General features: G+C 37.7%; 1 protein-coding gene across 8 annotated transcripts in view; it reads right to left on the bottom strand.

Annotated features, from left to right (window-relative positions):
- The window catches only part of magi2b (membrane associated guanylate kinase, WW and PDZ domain containing 2b), a 176,989-nt gene that overhangs the window by 71,163 nt on the left and 81,918 nt on the right, over window positions 1–23,908 (bottom strand). For 4 of the 8 annotated variants that reach the window (XM_017474681.3, XM_017474682.3, XM_017474684.3 and 1 more), the window contains exons 4-7: window positions 13,610–13,825; window positions 9,518–9,737; window positions 8,665–8,744; window positions 1,011–1,064 (exon numbers count right to left, since the gene is read on the bottom strand). In XM_017474681.3, coding sequence (XP_017330170.1) covers window positions 1,011–1,064; window positions 8,665–8,744; window positions 9,518–9,737; window positions 13,610–13,825 — 570 coding nt within the window. The remainder of the gene's footprint in view (window positions 1–1,010; window positions 1,065–8,664; window positions 8,745–9,517; window positions 9,738–13,609; window positions 13,826–23,908) is intronic. The other 4 variants (XM_017474683.3, XM_017474688.3, XM_017474686.3 and 1 more) reach the window with 2 other exon arrangements.

Raw genomic sequence — 23,908 nt, 5'->3', positions numbered from 1 at the left:
TGTTGAGCCACCACAAGCCACCAGAACACCCACAGTGCACCCTGACACAGATTTTACAAGTGGAGATAAACATTGTTCTTCAAAAGATTTTCCCTCTTTGGTATTTTGATGATGGTGGTGGAGAGCACTGTCTAACATGTCACTCCAAAATCTCCCCTAGGTGTTCAATTGTGTTGAGATCTGATGACTGCAAAGGCCAAAGCATATGATTTACATCACTGTCATCCCCATCAACACATTCAGTGATCACTGATTCAGTATTGTGCAAACAAAAGCCATACCTCCTTCACTGGGACTTGGACTGACAGATGAAGAGGCCACACCTCCTTCACTAGAATTGACAAGCTCAGAGGCCATGCCTCCTTCGCTAGAACTAGGACTGACAAGCTCAGAGGCCACACCTCCTTCAGTAGATGTAGGACTGACAAGCTCAGAGGTCACACCTCCTATGCTAGAACTGACAAGCCCAGAGGCCACGCCTCCTTCACTAAACCTGACAAGTTAAGAGGCCACACTTCCTTCACTGGGGTTTGGACTGACAAGTCCAGACACCATGTCTCCTTCCCTGGGACTTGGACTGACAGGTACAGAGGCCATGCCCCTTTCATTAGAACTGACAAGCCCAGAGGCCACACCTCCTTCAGTAGAACTAAGAAGCTTAGAGGCCACACCTCTATCACTGGGACTGACAAGTTCAGAGACCATGCCCAACTGAGACTGCTAGGCACAAAGCACAAAGGCCACACCTCATTCATTAGACCTGACTTGCTGAAAGGCCACGCCTCCTTCACTGGGATTGACAGGCACAAAGGCCACGCCTCCTTCATATACCTCCTGAGTAGTATAATGCCATGCTTCCTTCACAAGAACAGACAAGCACAGATGAACGCACACCTCACTGAGACTGATAAGACAAAAAAATCACACAATCCCATAGGAAATCTGATAACCTTTAAAAAAAAATATTATAGTAGTGAAAAAGAAAGATGCCAGTGTGCTTTCAGCCTTACCGACATGTCCATATGTATTCAGTTGCAAACTGAACTTCTGCCTGCTAGAACATACTGCACACAGAAAAGGAGACACCCTTAAAACCAGACATCACACTGGGTTGCACACAAACACGCTGGAGAAGGCTTTCAGCTGCTGAGAGAGGCAAAAAATAGATTGGTGCTATAATGGGGAGAGGAGTATTAGCAGTCAAGTCACACAGAAGCACTTAACAGACTGGTAGAAAGGGATATTGATTTTTTCTGGCCCTGATAAACTGCATTTCAACTAAGCAGAGGCTTTCAAACACAGAACTCAGTGATAACTAATAAACAAAGATATAAGAGCAAAGCCATGCGCAACCTCTACTGGAAATTTCTTAAGCATAAAGAGAGGAAACAAATGATCATGTCTGTTTGTCTCTCCTGTTTGTTTTGTGCTTTTGAATCAATGGATTGACGACAGTACTAACAACATGTTCAATATTTTAAACTTTCAGTGAGCTGCACTCATCTGTTTTGTGCACATGATGCTGCTGCATTAAAGGGATTTTAATGGATTTTTTCATGCATGAAAATTCATTTGATACACTGAAAAACCCTGAAATGTTACCAAAATCTCACAGGCTGCAAGATCTCTAGGTTCTAACCCATATACTGTATATATGTACAGGGTGTCCCAAAAGTCTCCATACTTAGGGGACTATGTTTGCCAGCACCATGTCAGTTATGCCTTCGTCAGTGGATGTTCGTGGACGTCCACTTCTCGGTTGGTCCACAACACTTCCAGGCTTTTGGAATTTGTTAAGAAGTTTGGTAACAGTGTCATGTGGTTGCCATGTTTCCTGATAAAGTCTAATGCAATCTTGTGACAGCTTCCTGATCCAGCCACGAGAATGATTTCAATACATTCTTCTTTTGGCAAGGGCATTCTTAAAGGCTATCTGAAAAATATATATAATATAAACTATATATATATATATATATATATATATATATATATATACACACATACACATACAGTGGGAGAAAAAAGTATTTCACTAAATATATTTCCAATGAGGTTATTCACATGACATTTTCAACAGACATCAGTATTAACTCAAGAAATCCAAACATATAAAGAATTCACAACATAAAGTCCATAAATAAAGTTCTGTGTAATTAAGTAGAATGACACCGGAAAAAAGTTTTGAACACGCTAAGAAAAAGCAGTTCTCCAAGGCAAGGTAAGGCAAGGAACCAGCTGAAATCTGTAAGTAGTTAGAAAGTAATTATACCTCATATCTGTGCAAATTAATATCAGCTGGGTCAGTAAATTGATGGTCTATAAAAAGGCTTTTCGTTACCAAGGTGTCACACAAGAAACATCTCATGATGGGTAAAAGCAAAGAGCTCTCCCAAGACCTTCAGATCCTTATTGCTGTGAAACATATTAATGGAATCGAATACAGACATACTTCAAAACTTCTGAATCCTCCAGTAAGCACCATTGGGGCCATTATCCGCAAGTGGAAGCAACATCACTCCGTCATCAACCGGCCACGCACAGAAGCTCCTCGCAAGATTTCTGACCAGGGAGTCAGAAGAATAGTCAGAAGAGTAGCCCAAGAGCCAAGGACCACTCAGAAAGTGCTCCAGAAACACTTGGAGGCAGCAGGTGCCATCGTCACAGAGAAAACAATAGGCAATGCACGCCACTGCTCATGCTCACCCCACAAGACTCTATTACTAAAGAAAAGGCATGTTGAAGCTCATTTATAGTTTGCTGCAATTTGGACAAGCCTATTAAATACTGGGAGAGTGCAGTCTGGTCAGACAAGAGCAAAATTGAACTTTTTGGCTGTCATACTACATACCATGTTTGGAGAAGAAATGGCACTGCATATCACCCTAAAAACACTATAAAAACAGTGAAGTTTGGAGGTGGAAGCATCATGGTGTGGGGCTGTTTTTAATCACATGGTACTGTCAGACTTCATATAATTGAAGGAACGATGAACGGAGCCCTTTACCGAGAGATTTCTGAGAAGAATCTGCTGCCATCCACCAGAATGATGAAGATGAGACGTGGGTGGACTTCCAGCAGGACAACGATCCAAAACATACAGCAAAGGAAACTCTCAATTGGTTTCAGAGAAAAAAAAATCAAGAATGGTCCAGTCAATCACCTGACTTGAATCCAATAGAACAAGATTTAAAGACAATATGTTTAGAAGAATGTGCCAAAATCACACCTGAATACTGCGGCCGATTAATTTCTTCATACAGGAACCATCTTGAATCTGTCATTACAAACAAAGGCTTCTCCACTAAGTATTAAATACATTTCAGTTAATGTGTTTCCTGTGTCATTCCACTTTATTACACATAACTTTATTTATGGACTTTAATGTTTGGATTTCTTTATATGTGTGGATTTCTTGAGTTAATACCAAAGTCTGGTGAAAATGTCATGTGAACAACCTCATTGGAAATATATTTACTGAAAAAAAAAGTTTACGCGTTCAATACTTATTTCCCCCACTGCAGACTGATAGAGATAGATAGAGATATACTGATATAGGAACACTTGCAAAAGTAGTAGGTATTTCATATGCCTCTAAAAAGTTACTCATTAACGCATATTATTATGGGGAACTCAGCTCTGGTTAGGAATCTCAGAAGAACATGAAGTCAGGAATTGCAGACGAAGCACCACAATTAGTGGCAAATAGTGAGATATTGGAATACAAATGAATTTCATGGCACACCAAATAATGAATCCCAAATACCACACTATATGAATCAAATCAGTGTCTATCTACCAGGAAGTTAAACCATTAACCTTTTAACTACGCAAACTGTATCAGCTATACTCCACACTTAAAGTCGCCTTTTATTGTTGTTCTGGCTGACTTAACGTTTCCTCCACCAAAAATAAACTTTTAATGAGGCACCCGTACTTGTTCAGTAACCATCACTCTGAAGACGTCAACATCATGTTTTCTTCATTACAGCAGCAAACAGAAGTTCAGCTCCTTTTCACACAGTACATAGATATGCTTTACTATGCAATACGTGGTTTCTCTGTTGCGTTATGTATGACCTCTTGATTGGGGTGTTGTGTCTTCAGATAGTGGAGAATTCCACTGCTGAAAGTATTGCCCCTGTTCGTCCGAGTCATTAACATCCAAAGAAGAACAACAAAAACAGTGAGACATAATGAGTCGAATATTCACTATCCTCTTGGCTATTTTGCCTGAACTTTCAGTGCATCCCTAGAGGCAAGGATTCATTTATTCATAAATTTGATAGCTCTGCATTGAGAAAGCAGGTACTTAGTGACATAGCCTAAACTAGTTAAATAAGGCTAAGGAACAATAAGCGTTCTGTTTTTTTATCAGCATTTATTTCGAACTGGTTAGTGTTTTTTGTCTCTCTGCAAACTTACTAAGCTCCTGAAAGGAAAATGTTAAGATGACTAGTGAAATGCGACCAATATTTGATGCTATAGTGAACAAACAAGCTTAATATTATCTAGCTAGGCTAAATTTGTAACACTTCCCTTCTTCACTCTGTGGCATGCACATTGCAGTCCCCATACACACATAAAGTACACACATATTGGGTATTGGTGTTTTTGTTCATTAACGCTTGTGCTTATAGCATTCTGAAATTTGCTAGCTGACCGGTGCTAGCTGACAACGCATATTAGGAATTACGGAACAATACATAAACATTTTGAATAATTTATTTAGAATATACTGTTGTCGAAGCAAGTGATAGGAAGAATAATTGTGCAGTAGTGCTGTGTTACACAACGATCTTGTGACATGAATTAGAGCATAATCTGACAAACTGTCAACATGTTATCGATCCGTCCAGGATAAAATTCTGCAATAATCGCTGGAGCTTGCAATATTTCAAAATTACCGCAGATTTTCCGCAGATTTGGGCCAAGATATGTCAAGTGACGGCGTCACAATGGGTGTTCAGTCATGAATTCTGCGATTCACGTGTGTCGAACATGAGTACAGCTAAAAGGTCTCATTTACCAACAAACATCACTACGAAAGAACGATTTCGTGAAGTTGCAGTTTCGCCAATTCAAGTAGTTTTCTGCAAAAAAAAGAGAAATGTTTCATCGCAAATAAAAAACCCCCGATGGAGTACAGCAGCATAGTAGTAGTATCGACTTCAGTTTTCTCTCATATAAGTACACCAGCGTATTCTGACTATTTGTAAAATGCCATTTTGTCTCAGGTGTAACAAGTGGGGTTTATTATATTTGTATGAACTGCTGGTTTTCTAAGAAGCTTTTTTTTATAGTAAGAGGAGCTGTCCCCTTATTATATTTATATACAAGTTACATTTGAAAAAAATGGACAGTTTCAGTGTAGTTAATACATCATTAATTTTTCACTAAAATGTCACAATATTACAGGAAATATATAAATACAAAAATTATATAGGTGTGTGTGTGTATGTATGTATGTATGTATGTGTGTATATATATATATATATATATATATATATATATATATATATACATACACCATACACACACATCTATATATATATACACTTTTTAAGTCTATATATATATATAAATATACATATAAACGTTTACATATGTAGACTTTAAAAAGTCAAGATATACGTACCTGAACCCCAACTAAATTTCATTTACATTTATTCATTTAGCAGATACTTTTATCCAAAGCAAATACAACTTACAAATGAGGAAATACAAGCAAAGTGATATATCAAGCGGAGAACAATACAAGTAGTGCTACCATACAAGATCTTTTAATTGAGTTCTAGAAAAATACTAAGTTGATACGGGTGTATGTACAGAAGACGTTCTATAACAGGTCAGAAACCTCTTAGCGGTTACATTATACTTGTTTATGTAATTGTTATGTGTAACTAAACACGTATCACAGACACTCCATTTATAGTGAAACTGTCTACCTGGGCTCTGTGTGTTTATAGTTTAGTTAGATATAGCCTTGTTTACTTCTGCTTTGGCAGATTCTGAACCTGAAGCAAACCTATACAGACACAGGGAGAACATCTGAAACTCCACACAGACCGTAACCTGAGATCAGGATCGAACTGGGAACCCTGCAGATGCAAGACTTTGTGTTTCTAAGCTTGTTCTCTTTGTTTCACGTGTAAACAAATCCCCATGGTCCGTGTGCACACATGTCTTGGTTCAATTCTTGTCACATTATTTGAAAGCCTGTTATTGTGGCATGACATCGGCAGCCATTTCTGCCTGAAAAATCAGATCACTATTATAACATGTCTCTAACGGCACATGAGATTGAGAACTTGATTGTTGTTTGTGAGGGTGGATGAATATTCATCTCATTTACAGGTGTGTCAGACATTGAAACTACCTGTCCATCTTCAAATGAGTTTTTGTGTGTCAAAAGGATTTTTTTTTTTTTTTTTTTTTTTTTTTTAAATCACTGTTAGATGCAGCATTGGTGGCAAGACAAAGCTTCGTCAAAGAAAGCTGCAGCATTTCAGGATGAAGTGAAGCTATTTGTTGAGGAGACATCAGACAGAATAATGCTTCATTATCAGTGAGCATCCTCTTAACTGGGTTGGAGATTAATAGACGTAACCATTCAATCACATATAAAGGAGAGGGTTTGCTGTAATTACAGCAAATCTTTACTCAAGCAGACGAGCAGTGAAATGACAGAATGACAGCCTGGCAAGACTTCGCTGCTTGTGTTCTGAACTCAAACATTGACAGTGTAAAGATTCAAATTTAACATCTCAACAGCAGTTTGACCAAACAATAGCCAAACACACACATGGGAGCAAAATGATGTGATGTAAAGAGACAGAATCAAATCTCACGGCCGAATCATTGCCCAGTGACTTGCTGACTTTTTGTCTAGCGCACAAACACAATGCAATACATCAGAACCTTTCCCTAAAGAGGATAATAAACATATAATAATTGTTTACCGTAGTCTGTATTAATGCACTTACCTAGCTTTGTAACTCACCATATGTTATAACAATGTATCACATATCACTATAGTTAGGTTTCTGGGTAACAAAACAAGAAACTGAGCAGCACACTGGACTAGCTAATAAATCCGACCACCAAGATAAGTAAAATATCGTAAAATAGCAAAAGAAGCTCTGACCAATGCTTTTGCAGAATGCGAGCTAGAAGAAAAAAAGCAATTCCAGCTTCTAGCTATGAATCTTTTAGTGCTGTAATGTTCATTTGTTTTGCTTTGTTTAATAAATAACAGTGTTACGGATGCTATAAAATGCTGCGATAAAAGGTATCAAATGCAAACTTCATCCCCAACCTTAACCTTTGTTGTATATTTTCATACTTGAGCTGTTGAACTACTGCCCAGTATTTTCAGGTAAAATCATCATCCTTTTGCCGCAAAACAAACTCTCAGTTCCATACTTGTGACGACCTTAATAATTCCCTTTAACACTTAGACAAACCCTACACTGTCTCTGCTGCAAAGTCCATTATGATCCTAATACTAATAGTACACAAGTTCTTTGCTCAGGTAAAAATGCAGCTACTCTACTATATAAACATTCTGGTAGAAGTACAGAAGGAAAGATTCACAAAAAGAAAACGACACCTGTCTCAAATCACACACAGATCTTAGTTACTGATGGAACCAAGGCACGTGGGAAAACATTAGCTAAGGCAAACTAACAACTTTATTCCTAATGTCTCAAATGTTAGCTAGCATGATACTAGCTCTTATGGTACAAACTAGCAGAATGTCAATATCTAGCTGTGACAATACTGTACAAAATGCCTTGATAAATACTGTACATATCATATGTATAAACAGGTAGCTTACAGTGATAGGTAATAGATCTCATTCTTGTTGTCACATCTGGTAATGTTTATATTTAATTTAGATCAACTGCTTGAAGATGTCCAATCCTAAAAAAGTTAACTTAAGATGTTAAAACATCAGTCCGTACAGGATTTCACTCCGTTTTTTTTTTTTTTTTTTTTGGGGGGGGGGGGGGGCAAAATTGCTTTATTTAGCTGCAGCATGTTTCAGAATTTGCGATGCAACAAAGTTTTTTGTGCTTAACTACTTCGCAATTGCACGAAATTGTTTTGCACGGACTTTCACAGTGATGTTTGTTGGGAAATGAGACCTTTTAGTTGTACTCATGTTAGATGCACGTGAATCGAAGAGGGCTTTGACCGAATGCGCGTCCTGATGATGTCATAGGACGCATCTTGACTCAAATCTGCGGAAAATCTTGAAAAATTGCGAGTTCCTCCGAATATTGTGTAGTTTTGCACTTTTTTTTGCGTTAATTACTGCAATCGCAAAATCGCTAAATCCTGGAGGGACTGAGAAATATTTATCGAATCTATAACTTTTTCTCTCTATCTCTCTATCTAATCTAGTTATACATTTCTACATTTCTTTTGTAAAGAGCATTAGGTAGAAGAAAAACTCAAGTAAAGATAGAAAAAACAACAAGCTTAAGTATAGTAACAGCCTCTGACTCTGACTTGGCCACCATCTATAAACACCAAGATAACTCAATCGTTTCGTGGAAAAACCTTAAAATACTATGCACAGTTTCACTTCCTGGAATTGCATGCATTCACTATTCTTATACGCACACACACACACACACAAACACACACGAGTACACTTACCGTCATCTTCACATTCCTCTGGTGGTTTGGCCTTCTTGGCTAATCGAGGATCAAGCCATGATGTTGTTTTGGTATTGTGACTAAGAAGAAATGGGAGGGGGAAAAAAAGAGAAAAAGTTGGATGTACTCCTGACTGTGTGCTGAAGTATTTACTGCTTGATTTTCCTCCAGCTCTTCTGGGATTATAACACAAATGAAGATTTATACCAACGTGATGGTACTCCACCTCCTTCTGCAATACAGCTGCTATATGTGACTCCATCAGCACACAGATACTCAGGGTGATAAAGCGTTTGCCCGAGTGGTAATAAGTATACAATAAGAAAGATTCAAGATATCCCACAAGGCCATTGGCGCAGAGGGTGGGAGAGTTTCAGTTAACAGAATAGCAATCAATAATTTTAATGAGTCTCTTGCCTCCCATTAAAAGGGGAATAGAGGAGGAGAAGGATGAAAACATCTCTCTCTCTCTCTCTCTCTTTTTTCCCTATTCACTCACTCTGCTAGTCTTTATTCTGTCTTGTCTCTGAAACCAATGTAAGCTTCATTCATCAGTATGATACATCTAAACCTCAATATGATCTGTTGTCCCAATTCATGGCCGAACCCACACACACAAAATAAAAGAGTTGCAATTTAATTAACTTCAATAAATAAAAATGCTGAATGTTTTAGGTTCTTACTTATGCACATGAATAATTCATACATCCATGACACCATGCAAAAAGAGGCTATGCTAATTTCTCCACATAATTCATGGCGCTGCACAGACGCTCTCCATTACCCAACAGTGTGCGTCTCCGTATGCTCGGTGTCTTAGTTTGAAGCATGCTTTAAAGTGCACTTGACTCACTCAATGAAGTAGACTTCTCCTTTCTCTGTATAGGCCATTTCCCAGTTGTCGGGTAGCGGCCCGAGCTCGTCGTTGCCCTGTGAGTCGGCCGGGGATTTCGGGGCATCGTGTTCCTCTTCAGGAGCGTCTGTGCCTGTCAGGGTGGGTGTCTCGGTGGGGCACGACTGCGGGGGCACGTCGCCTGACGCATCAGTGCTCTTGTCTTCATGCTCACTTGATTCTATAGGGGAGAAATGGTGTATATTTAAAGCAGAGGTGACGCTATGACCAAAGTGATTATTTCAACACAAATTTAAAGAAGACATTAAAGTTAAGGACAATAAAACGATGCAACACACAGGCTGGTTGGAGTTGCTCGGGACCACCAGAGTATGTGGAGGTCCGCACCTAAAACTTGGTTAATAGATAGTTCATACATAAACCCAGAGATGAGGAGTCTCAGTTACTGTGTTTGTATTTTTCCCCAGTCATATTATACAAGATGCACAATCATACAGCTGCATTTAAAGCTTGAAAAAACTTCAGTGGTCCCAAAAACTATCCAAATCTATTAAGGTCTATCTTCTGGGAAACATGTAAATATCTTAAGTTGCTTCTGAAGGGCAGTACTAAATGAAAAAAATCTTTCAGTAAAAGATTTTCATTTAAATGATTATTAAGTGTTTTTCATTTAGTACTGCACTTCAGAAGCCACATAAGATATTTACATAAGATATTATGTTTCCCATAAGACAAAATAATAACAATTTACACCGGTCATCCTGTTCAAATGTTTGCACACCCCTGGCTCTTAATGTAACATGTTCCCTTCCTGAGCATCAGTGAATGTTTGCACCTTTTGTAACAGTCATGTACGAGTCCCTCAGTTGTCCTTAGTGTGAAAAGATGGATCTCAGCATCATATAGCCACTCTTGGAAAGGGGTCAAATATGCAGAATACGCTGGAAATATAAAGCATGTGCTGGACCTGGAGGATTTTTCTGAAGAACAGTGGGCAGTTTAACTGTTCAGGACAAACAAAGGACTCATGAACAACTCTCACAAAACATAAACACAGACGCTGATCATCCAGATAACGAGACACAGTATTAAGAACCAAGCGGATGTAAACTTTTGACCTGCTTCATTTGTGTAAATTCAGCTATTATTGTGTTTTGTGGACTATATGTAAACATCTGTTATGTGAAATAGCTTATTCAGGCCAGTACTAAATAAACAACAAAATGCAATTTTTATGATATTATTATTATTATTATAAACATGCTGCAGATTCAGATGACTGTGTAGCTGCGTCTGTCTTATGCATACAATATACATACTTTAACCGAGAGGTTCTCAACCTTTTGTAATTAAAGCACCCCCTATCATGTGGCAAGCCCCCCCCCAACAAACACACTGCTTTTGTGTTTTTTAACTTGGTTAAATATAACGGACAGTTATGGAACATGAATGATATCAAATGTTTCTGAACACTATAACTATTTTGAACAAGAGAACTAGGCTGTAATAACGTGGACTATTTTACATGTAAAGCATGTTGCATTACACTCGTCTTGCATTTTAAAAACATCACATATGAATGATGTAAATTGGGATGAAGGACACGTCTCGTTATCCATGATATTGTTAAATCAATCAGTCAGACACCTGCGCTTGCTTATTTATACTTTCATGTCTATGTGTTATGTGCTATGTGTCTAATGGGATTACTCTCAGCCCCTCACTGAACAGAGCAGACGCAGAGAGAGGTGAGAGCGCAGCGGGAAAGCAAGACCTCGCACTTACAGGACAGGACTAGGGAAATTTGGAAAGTTGCTAAGGTTTGTCCAAAATGTCTTTGATTTGACTTGATTTGTTGTTAGGCACAAGGAAATAAAAAGTCACTAAAGGGGTCTGAAAAGTCGTTAAGTTGGCTACACTGGTCTGCACTGACAGATAGATAAAAGACAAATAAGCTCCGCCTCTCCCCAGCAAAAAGAAAATGCAGAGGGAGAGAGAACGTGGGTTTTCCATTTGTGCACATTCTATTTGAAAAGCAATAAAATACACCGAGTATCCAAATGATGCCCTGTCTGTTTTTTTCTTGAAAACAATCTGCGCCCCTCCTTCTGATCCCCCGGGTTGAGAACCACTGTTCTAACCAAAACAGTGAGAAAGTCTAGAATAGCAAGGAGCAACATTTTCTACAAAACAGTCACAAATCTGTTTTTGCAGTTAATCAATATAGAGCCCTGTGCTGAAAGCTGTGTCGGCATCACATACTACTGAAGGCAAAAAAAAAAAGAAAGAAAAAAAAGTGGCTCACTGTATCAGTAGACTGAATTTCAATGTCAAAAACATGGCCCTTTAGATGTACTGAGAAAGCTGTGTGTGTTCAAAACACTTTCGAGAAAGACTTCAAGTTTGAACTTGCAGGCACTTAATTCAGACTGAGACACAAAGAGGACTCCATATTTCAGTGGAGTGTCATGGGTCAGACAATATCGACATAAACATCACATCCACCAAAAAAGAAAAGAAAAACAAAAATAACAATGTGAGCTAAGTGAAGAGTTCTCTCAATTCCTTGCAACACTATTAGACCAACCCAGTCTCACCTCAACATTCTACCACAAGTATATGTTGCATATCAACTAGGGATGTGACTGTGAGGAAATTTTCCCACTGGTTAATTGACATGTGACAACACCGGTAATACTGGTATCACCAGGGGCGTGGGAGCTTTCCCCCCTCGCTCATGAATGCCTGTGCGGCCACTGCTGGAATGGTGGGTTCACTATTATTCTTAATGAAAAACACAACGATAAAACAGCAGAATGACAAAGTCGCTTATATTAAACCAAATCTACCGCCATCGTCTTGTCAGTCAGCTCGCCTCACTCTCGTCACGAGACAAATGAAATCTGACTCCTGTTGTTCTGTGCTGTGACTCGTGTGACTGTGCTGAATTGAGCTGTATGTAGCGTCCGTTCTCTAACTTACCTAAATGATTTTTATTACTATAAAAAGGCAAAACGACAGTGGGGGCGGTGCCACGGTGGCAAGTGATGTTATCGGTGTGCGGCCCCAACACGGTAACACGCCTAATATCAACATCACAAATATTCACTCAATTGTTCTGTAGGTCATTTAACCAAGGCCACCTCTACCATTATGCTCTTTGAATAAGTTCAATATGTAATAAATCATTTTACAGCTTTTCTATACATATTGAGTGTAGCTCACGTCACGCATAAGGTTTGTGCTTTTCACAACATGATCAGACTTGCTTCTCTGCAAACACAACTGTTAACAGGGTGCAGTAACGTGGGTGTTTTCAAACTGCATAAAGATTATAGTTTTAAATCATTCCCTCCAGGATTTTTTGCGATTTTGAAATGAATGCAAAATCAAGCAAACGCCACAATAATCGGAGGCGCTTGCAATTTATCAAAATGAACACAGATTTTCCACAGAGATAGGCCAAGATGTGTCATGTGACGTCATCACAACGCGCGTTCAGTCCAAGTCCCCGTCGATTCATATGCGTCGAACATGAGTACAGCGAGAAGGTCTCATTTACCAACAAACATCACTGTGCACAACTATTTCGTCAGTTAAAGTAGTTTTAAGCAAAAACAAGCACAAAAAACTCCGCAAATTGCATTGCAAATTTTGAAAACAATGCAGCAGCAAAATCAAACATTCACAAAAAAACTCAGCGAAATCCTGCACGGAATGGTACATCATTATGCTACGTAGAATACAGAGAGGCTTTCCATGTTTTGAAAATACCCACATTACTATGGTGTTACCACATGACTTGCAAGCCTCATTGTGTTTTCAGAGAAAATGAGAAGGTTCCTGAGCCCAGCAAGACTCATAAGTATGTCATAAAAAGCATTTACGCATGCAGTGAGCTAAACCATGCATGTTCTGCCTCGAGCTGATTCTTAGGAGCTGATTCCTCCCTCAGACTGAGAGAAAACACGATGATATCATTGGTGGTGCTTATAAGTGTTTTGTCTCCTAAATTATGGTAAACATCACCATTTTCCAACTTTAGAAAACAAGCAAACATGACTGTTCCCCTTTGAGCAGGTTAATGCTAACCTGGCGTGATAGCAATGCCGTTGCCATTAACGACAGGACTCTCCTCCTCCTCTTCCTCTGGAGGCTCGATGCTGTCCTTCTCCATGTTGCTCACTGACTTGTTCCTCTTCCTCTTCCCCTCAGCGCTGGGGCGAGCACCTGGCAGCAGCTGGTCAGTCACATTAAACAGCATGTGCGTGGGCTCCGCCGGGGGCTTGGGCGTGCCATAGAAGTTATCTAGAACCAAAGGAGAACCCCTTTTACTAATCTACATCTGAGAACCTGGGTGTCCTTCAGGTTTTACCATGCAATCATTCAGCAGAAAGATCTCATGAAAGACAGCAAAAGACGAAAAGTCCAAAATGAAAACCATTCGGTAACTGTGAAAAAGTGATAGAAACTTTGCGTAAAAAGGCATTGGGAACTGCTTAGTATGCGGCCTGATTTTTTTAGACTGACTTTTCAATCATGTTTTCAGTAACTCTGCCCAGTTTCTTTTTTTCCCTCTTACTATGTGTGATGTTTGTTATTAAGGCGACCTCTATCACAAAGAGCCCAAACCTATTATTCAAGATTGAAAAGAAGTCGTGTGTATCGGGGGGAATCTGGTTTAATGATTAAAAATTGAGTGTGCGTGTGCGTGTGTGTGTGTGTGTGTGTGTGTGTGTGTGTGTGTGTGTGTGTGTGTGTGTGTGGAAGAGGTTTATGAATTCATTCGCAGGTCTTTGTGGGAGAGAGAGTATGGCTGATGGTGGAGTCCAGAGCTGTAAGGAAAAGTTAAATTACACATTGTGACCCAGAATTAAATCCATATATTGAATATACTTATAGAGAAAATACAGACACAACCATGGAAGCGTTTTCATTTTTCATCTTAGTGATACATGTGTAATGTAGAGGTGAATAGAAGGAATCGCTACTCATTGATAGAGATGTGACAGCATACTATATGGGTGTCTTAAAAGTAAACAAAAAAACAAATGAGACAAAAATATTACACTTGATCAATTATTTGAGTGCCCTGTTTTATTTAAAGAACAGTGATCTATCAAAGTCTGATCTTCACAACACATGTTTGAGGAAGTGTATCATGGCATGAACAAAGGGGATTTCTGAGAACCCCACAAAAAAATCGTTGATGCTCATCAGGATGGATGGATCTTTAAAGAGTTTGGACTCCACCAATCCACAGTCAGACAGATGAGGAAATTGAAGACCATTGTTACTCTCTCAAGGAGTGTTCGAGCAACAAAGATCACTCCAAGAGCAAGATGTGCACTACTATGCGAGGTCACAAAGGAGCCCAGAGTAACTTCTAAGCAACTACATGCCTCTCTCACATGTTAATGTTCAAGAGTCCACCATCAGGAGAACACTGAACAACAATGGTGTGTATGGCAGGGTAGCAAGGAAAAAGCCACCACTTTGCAAAAAGAACATTGCTGCCCATCTGTTCTGTGGAAGGAGATCAAAATAGAACTTTTTGATTCCAGCATAAGAACCTGTGAAACGTGGTGGTGGTAGTATCATGGTTTGGACCTGTTGTACTGCATCTGGGCCAGGACGACTTGCCATCATTGATGGAACAATGAATTCTGTATTATACCAGCGAATTCTAAAGGAAAATGTCAGGACATCTGTCTGTGAACTGAATCTCAAGAGAAAGTGGGTCATGCAGCAAGACAACAGCCCTTCTTCTGACACAAGTCATTCTATCAAAGAATGGTTAAAGAAGAATAAAGTTAATGGTTTGGAATGGCCAAGTGAAAGTCCTGACCTTAATCCAATAGAAATGTTGTGGAAAGAGCTGAAGCAAGCAGTTCATGTGAGGAAACTCTCCCATATCCCAGAGTTGTAGCTGTTCTGTACTGAGAAATGGGCTAAAATTCCTCCAAGCTGATGTGCAGAACTGATCAACAGTTACTGGAAACGTTTAGTTGCAGTTATTGTTGCAAAAGGGGGTCACACCAGGTACTGAAAGCAAAGGTTCACATACTTCTGCAACCCACAGATATGTAATATTGGATCATTTTCCTCAAAAATAAATGACCAATATTTTTGTCTTTTTTGTTTAATTGGGTTCTCTTTTTCAACTTTTAGGACTTCTGTTTATGTTTTTGGTCATATTTATAAAGAAATATAGAAAATTCTAGCTATAACTTTCTCTAACTTTCAAGCACCACTGAAAATTCCATTTAATGCTACGTCTTCAGTTCCGTGACAACTGTGATAGTGGTTAGTTCAGATAAAGTCAGCTAACTGGCTAATCCTAGATATGGTTTGATTCCTTTCGCTGCAGTAAATCACAAGCTCCACATTCAGATGTTTACCACTGCATTTAGTTGTAAACTCTGGTGGTTCTTAGTTAATTAATTAATTGATCATTGATAGACTGTTTACTTTTTAATGTAATCTACATTATCCACTTATCTAATTAAGTTGTAAAAAGTTCTAGCGTACCAAAAAATCTGTCTTCTGTTGATTTGAACTAATTACATGATACAATGCAATAAATAATAATCAATATTCTTTTCCTGAATAATTATAATAAATTATACAGTAAAATCCTAATAAATTTTTTTTTTAAAAATCAGGATTATTAATTCTGGAAAGCTCAAGGGGTTAACACTTGTAGCTTTCTATAAGGGGATTTACTTAGGACCATTTCTAAAAGGAAAAGTCTCTGTTGTGGGATTTCTATCTTTATGATTTCCCCAGAGGAATAAACAGAGAAATCTATCTATCTATTGTAAATTTTTATTTAACATTTATTTACATTCCAGAAAGGTCAGAAAAGTCCGCTATCAGAATGTACTCAGAAGCTGGGACGAAGTACTGCTGCTAGTCAAAATGGGGTCCTTCATATGGCATTTCATTATAATAGCTAAAAAAAACAAATAGTGCACCTCCTATTCATATCTGTATTTGCATTTGTATCTCTTCAATCCAAATAGTATAATCATATTCAGGTACATGGACACTGCTTTGCAATTGCCAACTATTTTGCTAATATTATGCTAGTTTAGTGTGTAATTTACCTATTATTTTAGTACAACTCTTCATATTTTATGTAAATGCCTTTATTTTTTTATATTTAATTGCTATTTGGCACAACCTATAAATGATAAACATGTAAGGAAAAATATGTATTTTTTAAAATCAGAAATTATATTTCTGATACATAAAATATTTTATTTATACATTCATCATGTAGATGAATATTCTATAACAGCAGCTCGTACAACAGCTCCGGCTGTAACTCAAATCACATGTTTGCATTAATTTACTAGTTCTAATACATTTTTGTTTCTATAGTAACAACTCATTCACAGGGACTTGTATGGCAGAGGCTTCACATACTGTAAATCTAATAATAAATGGATTCAAAACATTGTTATTTAACAAAGAAAATATATAATCATTGATTTTTTGTGAAGTTTGCTGTGAGGAGATGTTTATTGAACATTTATGGAAAGAGTCGCCGGTGTCAGAGTTCAGTAACGGCCAGTACGTTTTCCACCACATGAAACGTTGTGTTTTTTCACCTTATTAACTCCAAGAGAGAGAGAAAAAAGCTGCTATAATGTAACTGATAACAGGAACTCATTTCTCTTTCTTACGTTCCACAAAATTAAATGTACCATTAAAATGTAATGCTAACTATGAAGTGTTGTTTATTAGTAATTTAAACACTTTAATCGTTGGTGAATTGATGTGTTATAAGAGAAATGAAACACTTTGGCATGTGGTGTAATAGGAAAATCCACTTTAAGGTTGTAACAGTAACTCTGCTTCATGTCATGGCCACATCACACCACCCTGTCGTTGATTGTTTTCCTGAAACAGCACACCCTGTTGCATTTTACTCCTTACTTATTTTATAATCCGTCCCAAATACTCTTAGGGAAAATTGTAACTAAGAAGAAGAAAAGCAGTCTTTATTTTGTGACAGCAAAGTGAAATTATTTTCTTCACATATCAGAATCAGTTGCAGGGTCAGCCATGAAATGGCACCCCTGGAGCGGAGAGGATTAAGGGCCTTGTTCAAGCGCCCAACAGTGGCAGCTTGGTAGTGCTGGGGGTTGAACCCTCAACCTTCTGATTAGTAACCCAGAGCCTTAACCGTTGGGCTACCGCTACACTAATTGCAGTTTGTAATGAACATGAAGCTCGTACATGTAGCCTTTTGCCCTCTTTTCAGTACAGTCTTTCAGTAAGCAAGATTCAAGAAGACATGAAATGAAATGAAAATGAAAGACATGCTGTTGACAAACAGGCATGGCTGTGAGCCTAGTCAAACTCCATCTCCCACACACCGCTCTCACACTGTGCTACACACATGGCACCATGATGCAGCATGAAAGAAGACCAGTGTGAAGTCTAGACCCAAATGAATCCTGCACCTGAAAACTAGTGCACAACTAGTGCATACACCTGTCAGCGAGCTCCCTCAGGCCCAGGCTGCGAAATGTGTACCTGAGGTTATGTATAACTGTGCCAGAATAAATTCACTCATAGTGTGCATGTGCATTCTGGGAGAATGTTTCAGATAAACAGATACTTCTATTGAAAAATCAGAGTAAGCCAGTTCACAAGTGTGAATCATTACAGGTAAGTATGATACTACTATAGCTGATTATAACTTGTATTTTACGAGTTGACTTATGGTTCTGAGTTTAGTTGTGCATTTATTTGTTTATGACTTCTCGCAGACACAAAAATACAGGATCTTCCAGAGATATTTTTATGATTATTGTGTCCACAAATGCTTAATTTTTTATTTTTTTTAATTGTGATGCAATTTGTGTAGGTTTTGTGATTTTTTTTGCGGAAAACTACTTGATTTGGCAAAATTACAATTGCAGGAAATTGTTTTGCAATTGTCGTTCACAGTGATGTTTGTTAGTAAATGAGACCTTTTAGCTGTACTCCTGTTCAACACATGTGAATTGAAAAAGGGCTTTGTCTGAATGTGCATGGTGATGATGGCCCAAATCTGTGGAAAATCGGTGGTAATTTAGAAAAATTGCAAGCTCCTCTCAATATTCCTGAGTTTGCTTGATTTTGTGTTCATTTCTACGATCGCAAAATCACAAAATCCTGGAGGGACTGTAAATAAGAGCTTTAAAGTAAGGGCAGTTGGTCAACTGCTTGGTAGGGATGTAATGCAATTCCACAATCTGCATCTGCATTAAGATCTGAAACCGAAGTAGGTTTGTTCTAATTCAGATTATTTAAAAGAAATTTAACCAAATGTGAATGTACCACTTTGGCACTGGAAACGCTGTAAAAAAAAAAAAAACACAGAACTGCTGAAAAAAATTTGTAATGGTTAATTCAAAAAACAATGTCTTTTTCAAATCAGGAAACTATTTTTTCTCTTGGGCAACAATTTGATATATCATATTTGATCAGATTTACTTTAGTTTTTGGCTCTGTTACCTTCCAGAAAGATCAGAAAAGTCCGCTATCAGAATGTACTCAGAAGCTGGGACAAAGTGCTGCTGCTAGTCAAAATGGGGTCCTTTATATAGCATTACATTATAATAGCTAAAAAAACCAAATAGTGCACCTCCTATTCATATCTATATTTGGATTTGTTTAGAACACACTATCTCTTCAATCCAAACAGTGTAATCATATTCAAGTACATGTACACTACTTTGAAATTGCTAGCTAGTTTGCTAATATTATGCTAGTTTAGTGTGTAATTTACCTATTAAGTTATTACAACTCTTTACTTAATTTTTAAATATGGTAAATGCTTATTTTTTTTATATTTAACAACCATTTGGCATGACCTATACATAGCAACAGTTTCTTTATTGGGTTTTTATTGTGTATTTGGCTTTTTCTGTAACTACTACAGTTTGTAATGTTGATAATGTAGTCAAATAATGTTGAACTGTTTACATAGTAGGCATAATGGTGTAATGTTAGCAAGCAGGTAATCACTGGATACTTATAGTAGGCACCTGCCATCTGCCAAAATGCCTAATCCCCAGAATAAAGTGTGTCACTGCTAACAATATCCACCGCTTAATGTTCAGTGGGCTCACACTACACACAAGGAAAACATTGCAAAATTCTACACTATGAAATGTTACTGTTATTAAGGTCTTTTATTTTCAATTAAGCACAATTTTTAAATCGACTAAATTCACAGACAAAATGTAAATACATCCAGATATAAAGTTATAAAATTTTGTGCTGTGGTTACAGAGGACGAAACATCCAGAGCTAAAACCCCTGATTCGAGACCAGAGCAGCACCATCTCTAACTATGAAAATGCGCAGTGAGGCGGAAATCCCACCAGCCAAATATAGTCCAGAACAAAGGTTCTGTCGCACGACTGTGAATACGATATGTATCGCCTTACATTTATACACATGATGAGAGGGGGAAAAAAAACCCACCAGCCAAACATTTACTATGTGATGGTAGTGAACTTCCGAGAACAAGACGGCAAATAACTGAAATTACTGCATAGAGACGTTGCAAAAACCACCTCACCCCATTCCTCCACTCAGCTGGAGCTGTCAAAATGGCAAAAATGAACACCCACAATACTGACAACAACGAGGCCAAATTAAGCAACTCTGTACATCCTACTACCTCTGCTTTCACACTGCTATAAAAATGGGACATTTTCATAAACAGGGCAACAATGCCCATTTACACGTTATCAGTTCAGTTAGTAAGTAGAAGATATGCCAAAGCTTGAAACATGCAAACACTCATGCACAAACTCCACAGTAATGAGAATGGCTGATAGAGGTGTTCACATGTAGCATGAAAACTGGGTCACTGCGTTCTCATAGGTACATATTTTGTACCTTTTATTAGATAATTGGAGAAACATAATTATAGAGAAACATCATAAAAGTACTTAATTGGACCCATAAGAACACTGTTGTACCTTTGAGAGTACACACAGTGGTGCTCGAAAGTTTTATATATAGAAAGAGAGAATTTTCTATATTTCGGCATAAATATGACCTAAAACATCATTAGATTTTCACACAGGTCCTAAAAGATGATAAAGAGAACCCAATTAAACAAATGAGACAAAAATATTATACTTGGTCATTTATTTATTGTGGAAAACTATCCAATATTACATATCTGTGAGTGGCAAAAGAATGTGAACCTCTAGGATTAGCAGTTTAATTTGAAGGTGAAATTAGAGTCAGGTGATTTCAATCAATACGACGACAATCAGGTGTTAGTGAGTGCCCCGTTTTATTTAAAGAACAGGGATCTATCAGTCTGATATTCACAACACATGTATCATGACACAAACAAAGTGTGTCATGAAACAAAGACTCTACCAATGCACAGTCAGACAGACTGTGTACAAATGGAAGAAATTCAAGACCATTGTTACCCTCCTCAGGAGTGATCAACAACAAAGATCACTCCCCAAGAGATAGATGTGTAATAGCGTTTGAGGTCACAAAGAAACCAGTGTTACTTCTATGCAACTAAAGGCCTCTCTCACAATGTTCATGAGTCCACTATCAGGAGAACATTGAACAAGAATGGCAGGGTTGCAAGGTGAAGGCCATTGCTCTCCAAAAAGAACATTGCTGCCCTCTGAAGTTTGCTAAAGATCTTGCTAAAGATCTCAAGTGTGCTAAAGATCAGCTGTTGGAAAAATTTGTGGATAGATGAGTCCAAAATAGAATTTTTGGTTTTAATGATAAGAGTTATGTTTGGAGAAAGGAAACACTGCATTCCAGCATAAGAACCTTATCCCATCTGTGAATTGTGGAGGTGGTAATCTCATTGTTTGGGCCTGTTTTACTGCATCTGGGCCAGGACGACTTGCCATCATTGATGGAACAATGAATTCTGTATTATACCAGCGATTTCTAAAGGAAAATGTCAGGACATCTGTCTGTGAACTGAATCTCAAGAGAAATTGGTTCATGCAGCAAGACAACAGCCCTAAACACACAAGTCTTTCTACCAAAGAATGGTTAAGGAAGAATAAAGTTAATGGTTTGGAATGGCCAATTCAAAGTCCTGACCTTAATCCAATAGAAATGTTGTGGACCTGAAGCAAGCAGTTCATGTGAGGAAATCCTCCCATATCCCAGAGTTGTAGCTGTTCTGTATTAAGGAATGGGCTAAAATTCCTCCAAGCCGACGTGCAGAACTGATCAACTGTTACCGGAAACATTTAGTTGCAGTTATTGCTGTGCAAAGGGGTCACACCAGGTACTGAAAGCAACAGTTTACATACTTTTGCCACTCACAGATATGTAATATTGGATCATTTTCCTCAATAAATAAATGACCAAGGATAATATTTTTGTCTCATTTGTTTAATTGGGTTCTCTTCATCTACGTTTAGGATCTGATGATGTCATATTCAATTAAGTATATTAAATCTGTGCTTAAATAAGGGAGTGAAAAGTGTTCAGAACATCTGGCTATATCTAGAGTTCAGTTACACACGAATTTAGGCTCCCTTCGAGAGTCACGTACGTGGGCGAGGTTTGGCTAAAACAGAGGCGTGTCTTAATTATGGACAATTCTTAAATAGGACTTATCAAATTGTATTCCAGTATTAAAGACTGACAGTTTGATGTAAGCACATAATATAATTTTTTGTGACCAAGATTTTGATTGTTTTCAAACTCTGACAACACAACAGAACATATAGTGCAAATATATAGGAAACATACAACAAGAGCAAATAGGGGAAAAGGGGCAACAGATATATAAGACCCAAAGAACTAAAAAAAAAAAAAAAACAGCCCACATAATAACATACAACAAATGTATGTCTTTTTTTTTTTTTTTTTTTTACAAAAAAACAATGTAATGTCACGTGAGGCCAATATTAAGTATACAAATATAATTAAGTAAAAGTATTGTCCATTTAAAGTGGCCAAATTAAGTGCTTACAAGTAAATGGCGGAGTATGATATTACAAAAATGCTAAATAATAGGATGTGCTGGATCAAGTGATATTTTATAAGCTGCTGAATAATGAGTGTGGAAGCCATTTTGTTAAATTAAGGCAAATTTACAGTGATTAATGTAATAATTACAACTAGGAGTATTCATACAGAAATATCTTGTCAATATATACTATCAATGTTTACCATCTTTTTTATTAATATATCACTGAATAAGTCTTTCTGTATGTCATACACATCACCTTATATTTGACAGCAAAGAAAAAAATAACTATTTCTTTATTCAGTCCACATGTCCTTTTCATTATTTTTTCAGGTGGTCAAGATGTTATTGAAAAATATCCATCTCAGAAGCTTCTACTCAAGAATTTACATAATCTCAGTGCTGGACCCAGAAAATCAATTTAGGTACCTGTCTAACTAAAGTGCGTAAATTTCATCACATAAAAATGGATACTTTTGAACCTAAGTCTCTGACACAAGTCACCAGCCCATCATGTGTGAAATGCTTTTCGTGTGTATGTGTGTGTCTGTGACAAGTGTAGATGATATTAAAACTGAATTCCTCAAGTTCAAATTAACATGGATTAGCAAATATAGCTACAAAACCTCAGTTAAGCTAACAGAAGTCTTTAAGATCAGTTTATAGCCAACAACATAAAGGAATAAATACTGTGTAGCAAAGCCATAGCTATCATAGTTAACACTAGGCACTATATTAAAAGTTAACACTAGGCACTATACTGAAAGTTAACACTAGGCACTATACTAAAAGTTAACACTAGGCACTATACTGAAAGTTAACACTAGGCACTATACTGAAAGTCAACACTAGCCACTATACTGAAAGTCAACACTAGCCACTATACTGAAAGTCAACACTAGGCACTATACTGAAAGTTAACACTAGCCACTATACTGAAAGTTAACACTAGGCACTATACTGAAAGTTAAAACTACCCACTATACTGAAAGTTAAAACTACCCACTATACTGAAAGTTAACACTAGGCACTATACTGAAAGTTAACACTAGGCACTATACTGAAAGTTAACACTAGGCACTATACTGAAAGTCAACACTAGGCACTATACTGAAAGTTAACACTAGGCACTATACTGAAAGTTAAAACTACCCACTATACTGAAAGTTAACACTAGGCACTATACTGAAAGTTAACACTAGGCACTATACTGAAAGTTAACACTAGGCACTATACTGAAAGTTAACACTAGCCACTATACTGAAAGTTAACACTAGGCACTATACTGAAAGTTAACACTAGCCACTATACTGAAAGTTAACACTAGGCACTATACTGAAAGTTAACACTAGGCACTATACTGAAAGTTAACACTAGCCACTATACTGAAAGTTAACACTAGGCAC

The sequence above is a fragment of the Ictalurus punctatus genome, chromosome 8 (assembly GCF_001660625.3).
Source record: "Ictalurus punctatus breed USDA103 chromosome 8, Coco_2.0, whole genome shotgun sequence".
Lineage (NCBI taxonomy): Eukaryota > Metazoa > Chordata > Actinopteri > Siluriformes > Ictaluridae > Ictalurus > Ictalurus punctatus.
The sequence above is the reverse complement of the archived record's forward strand: the minus strand, read 5'-3'. Positions and strand labels throughout refer to the sequence as shown.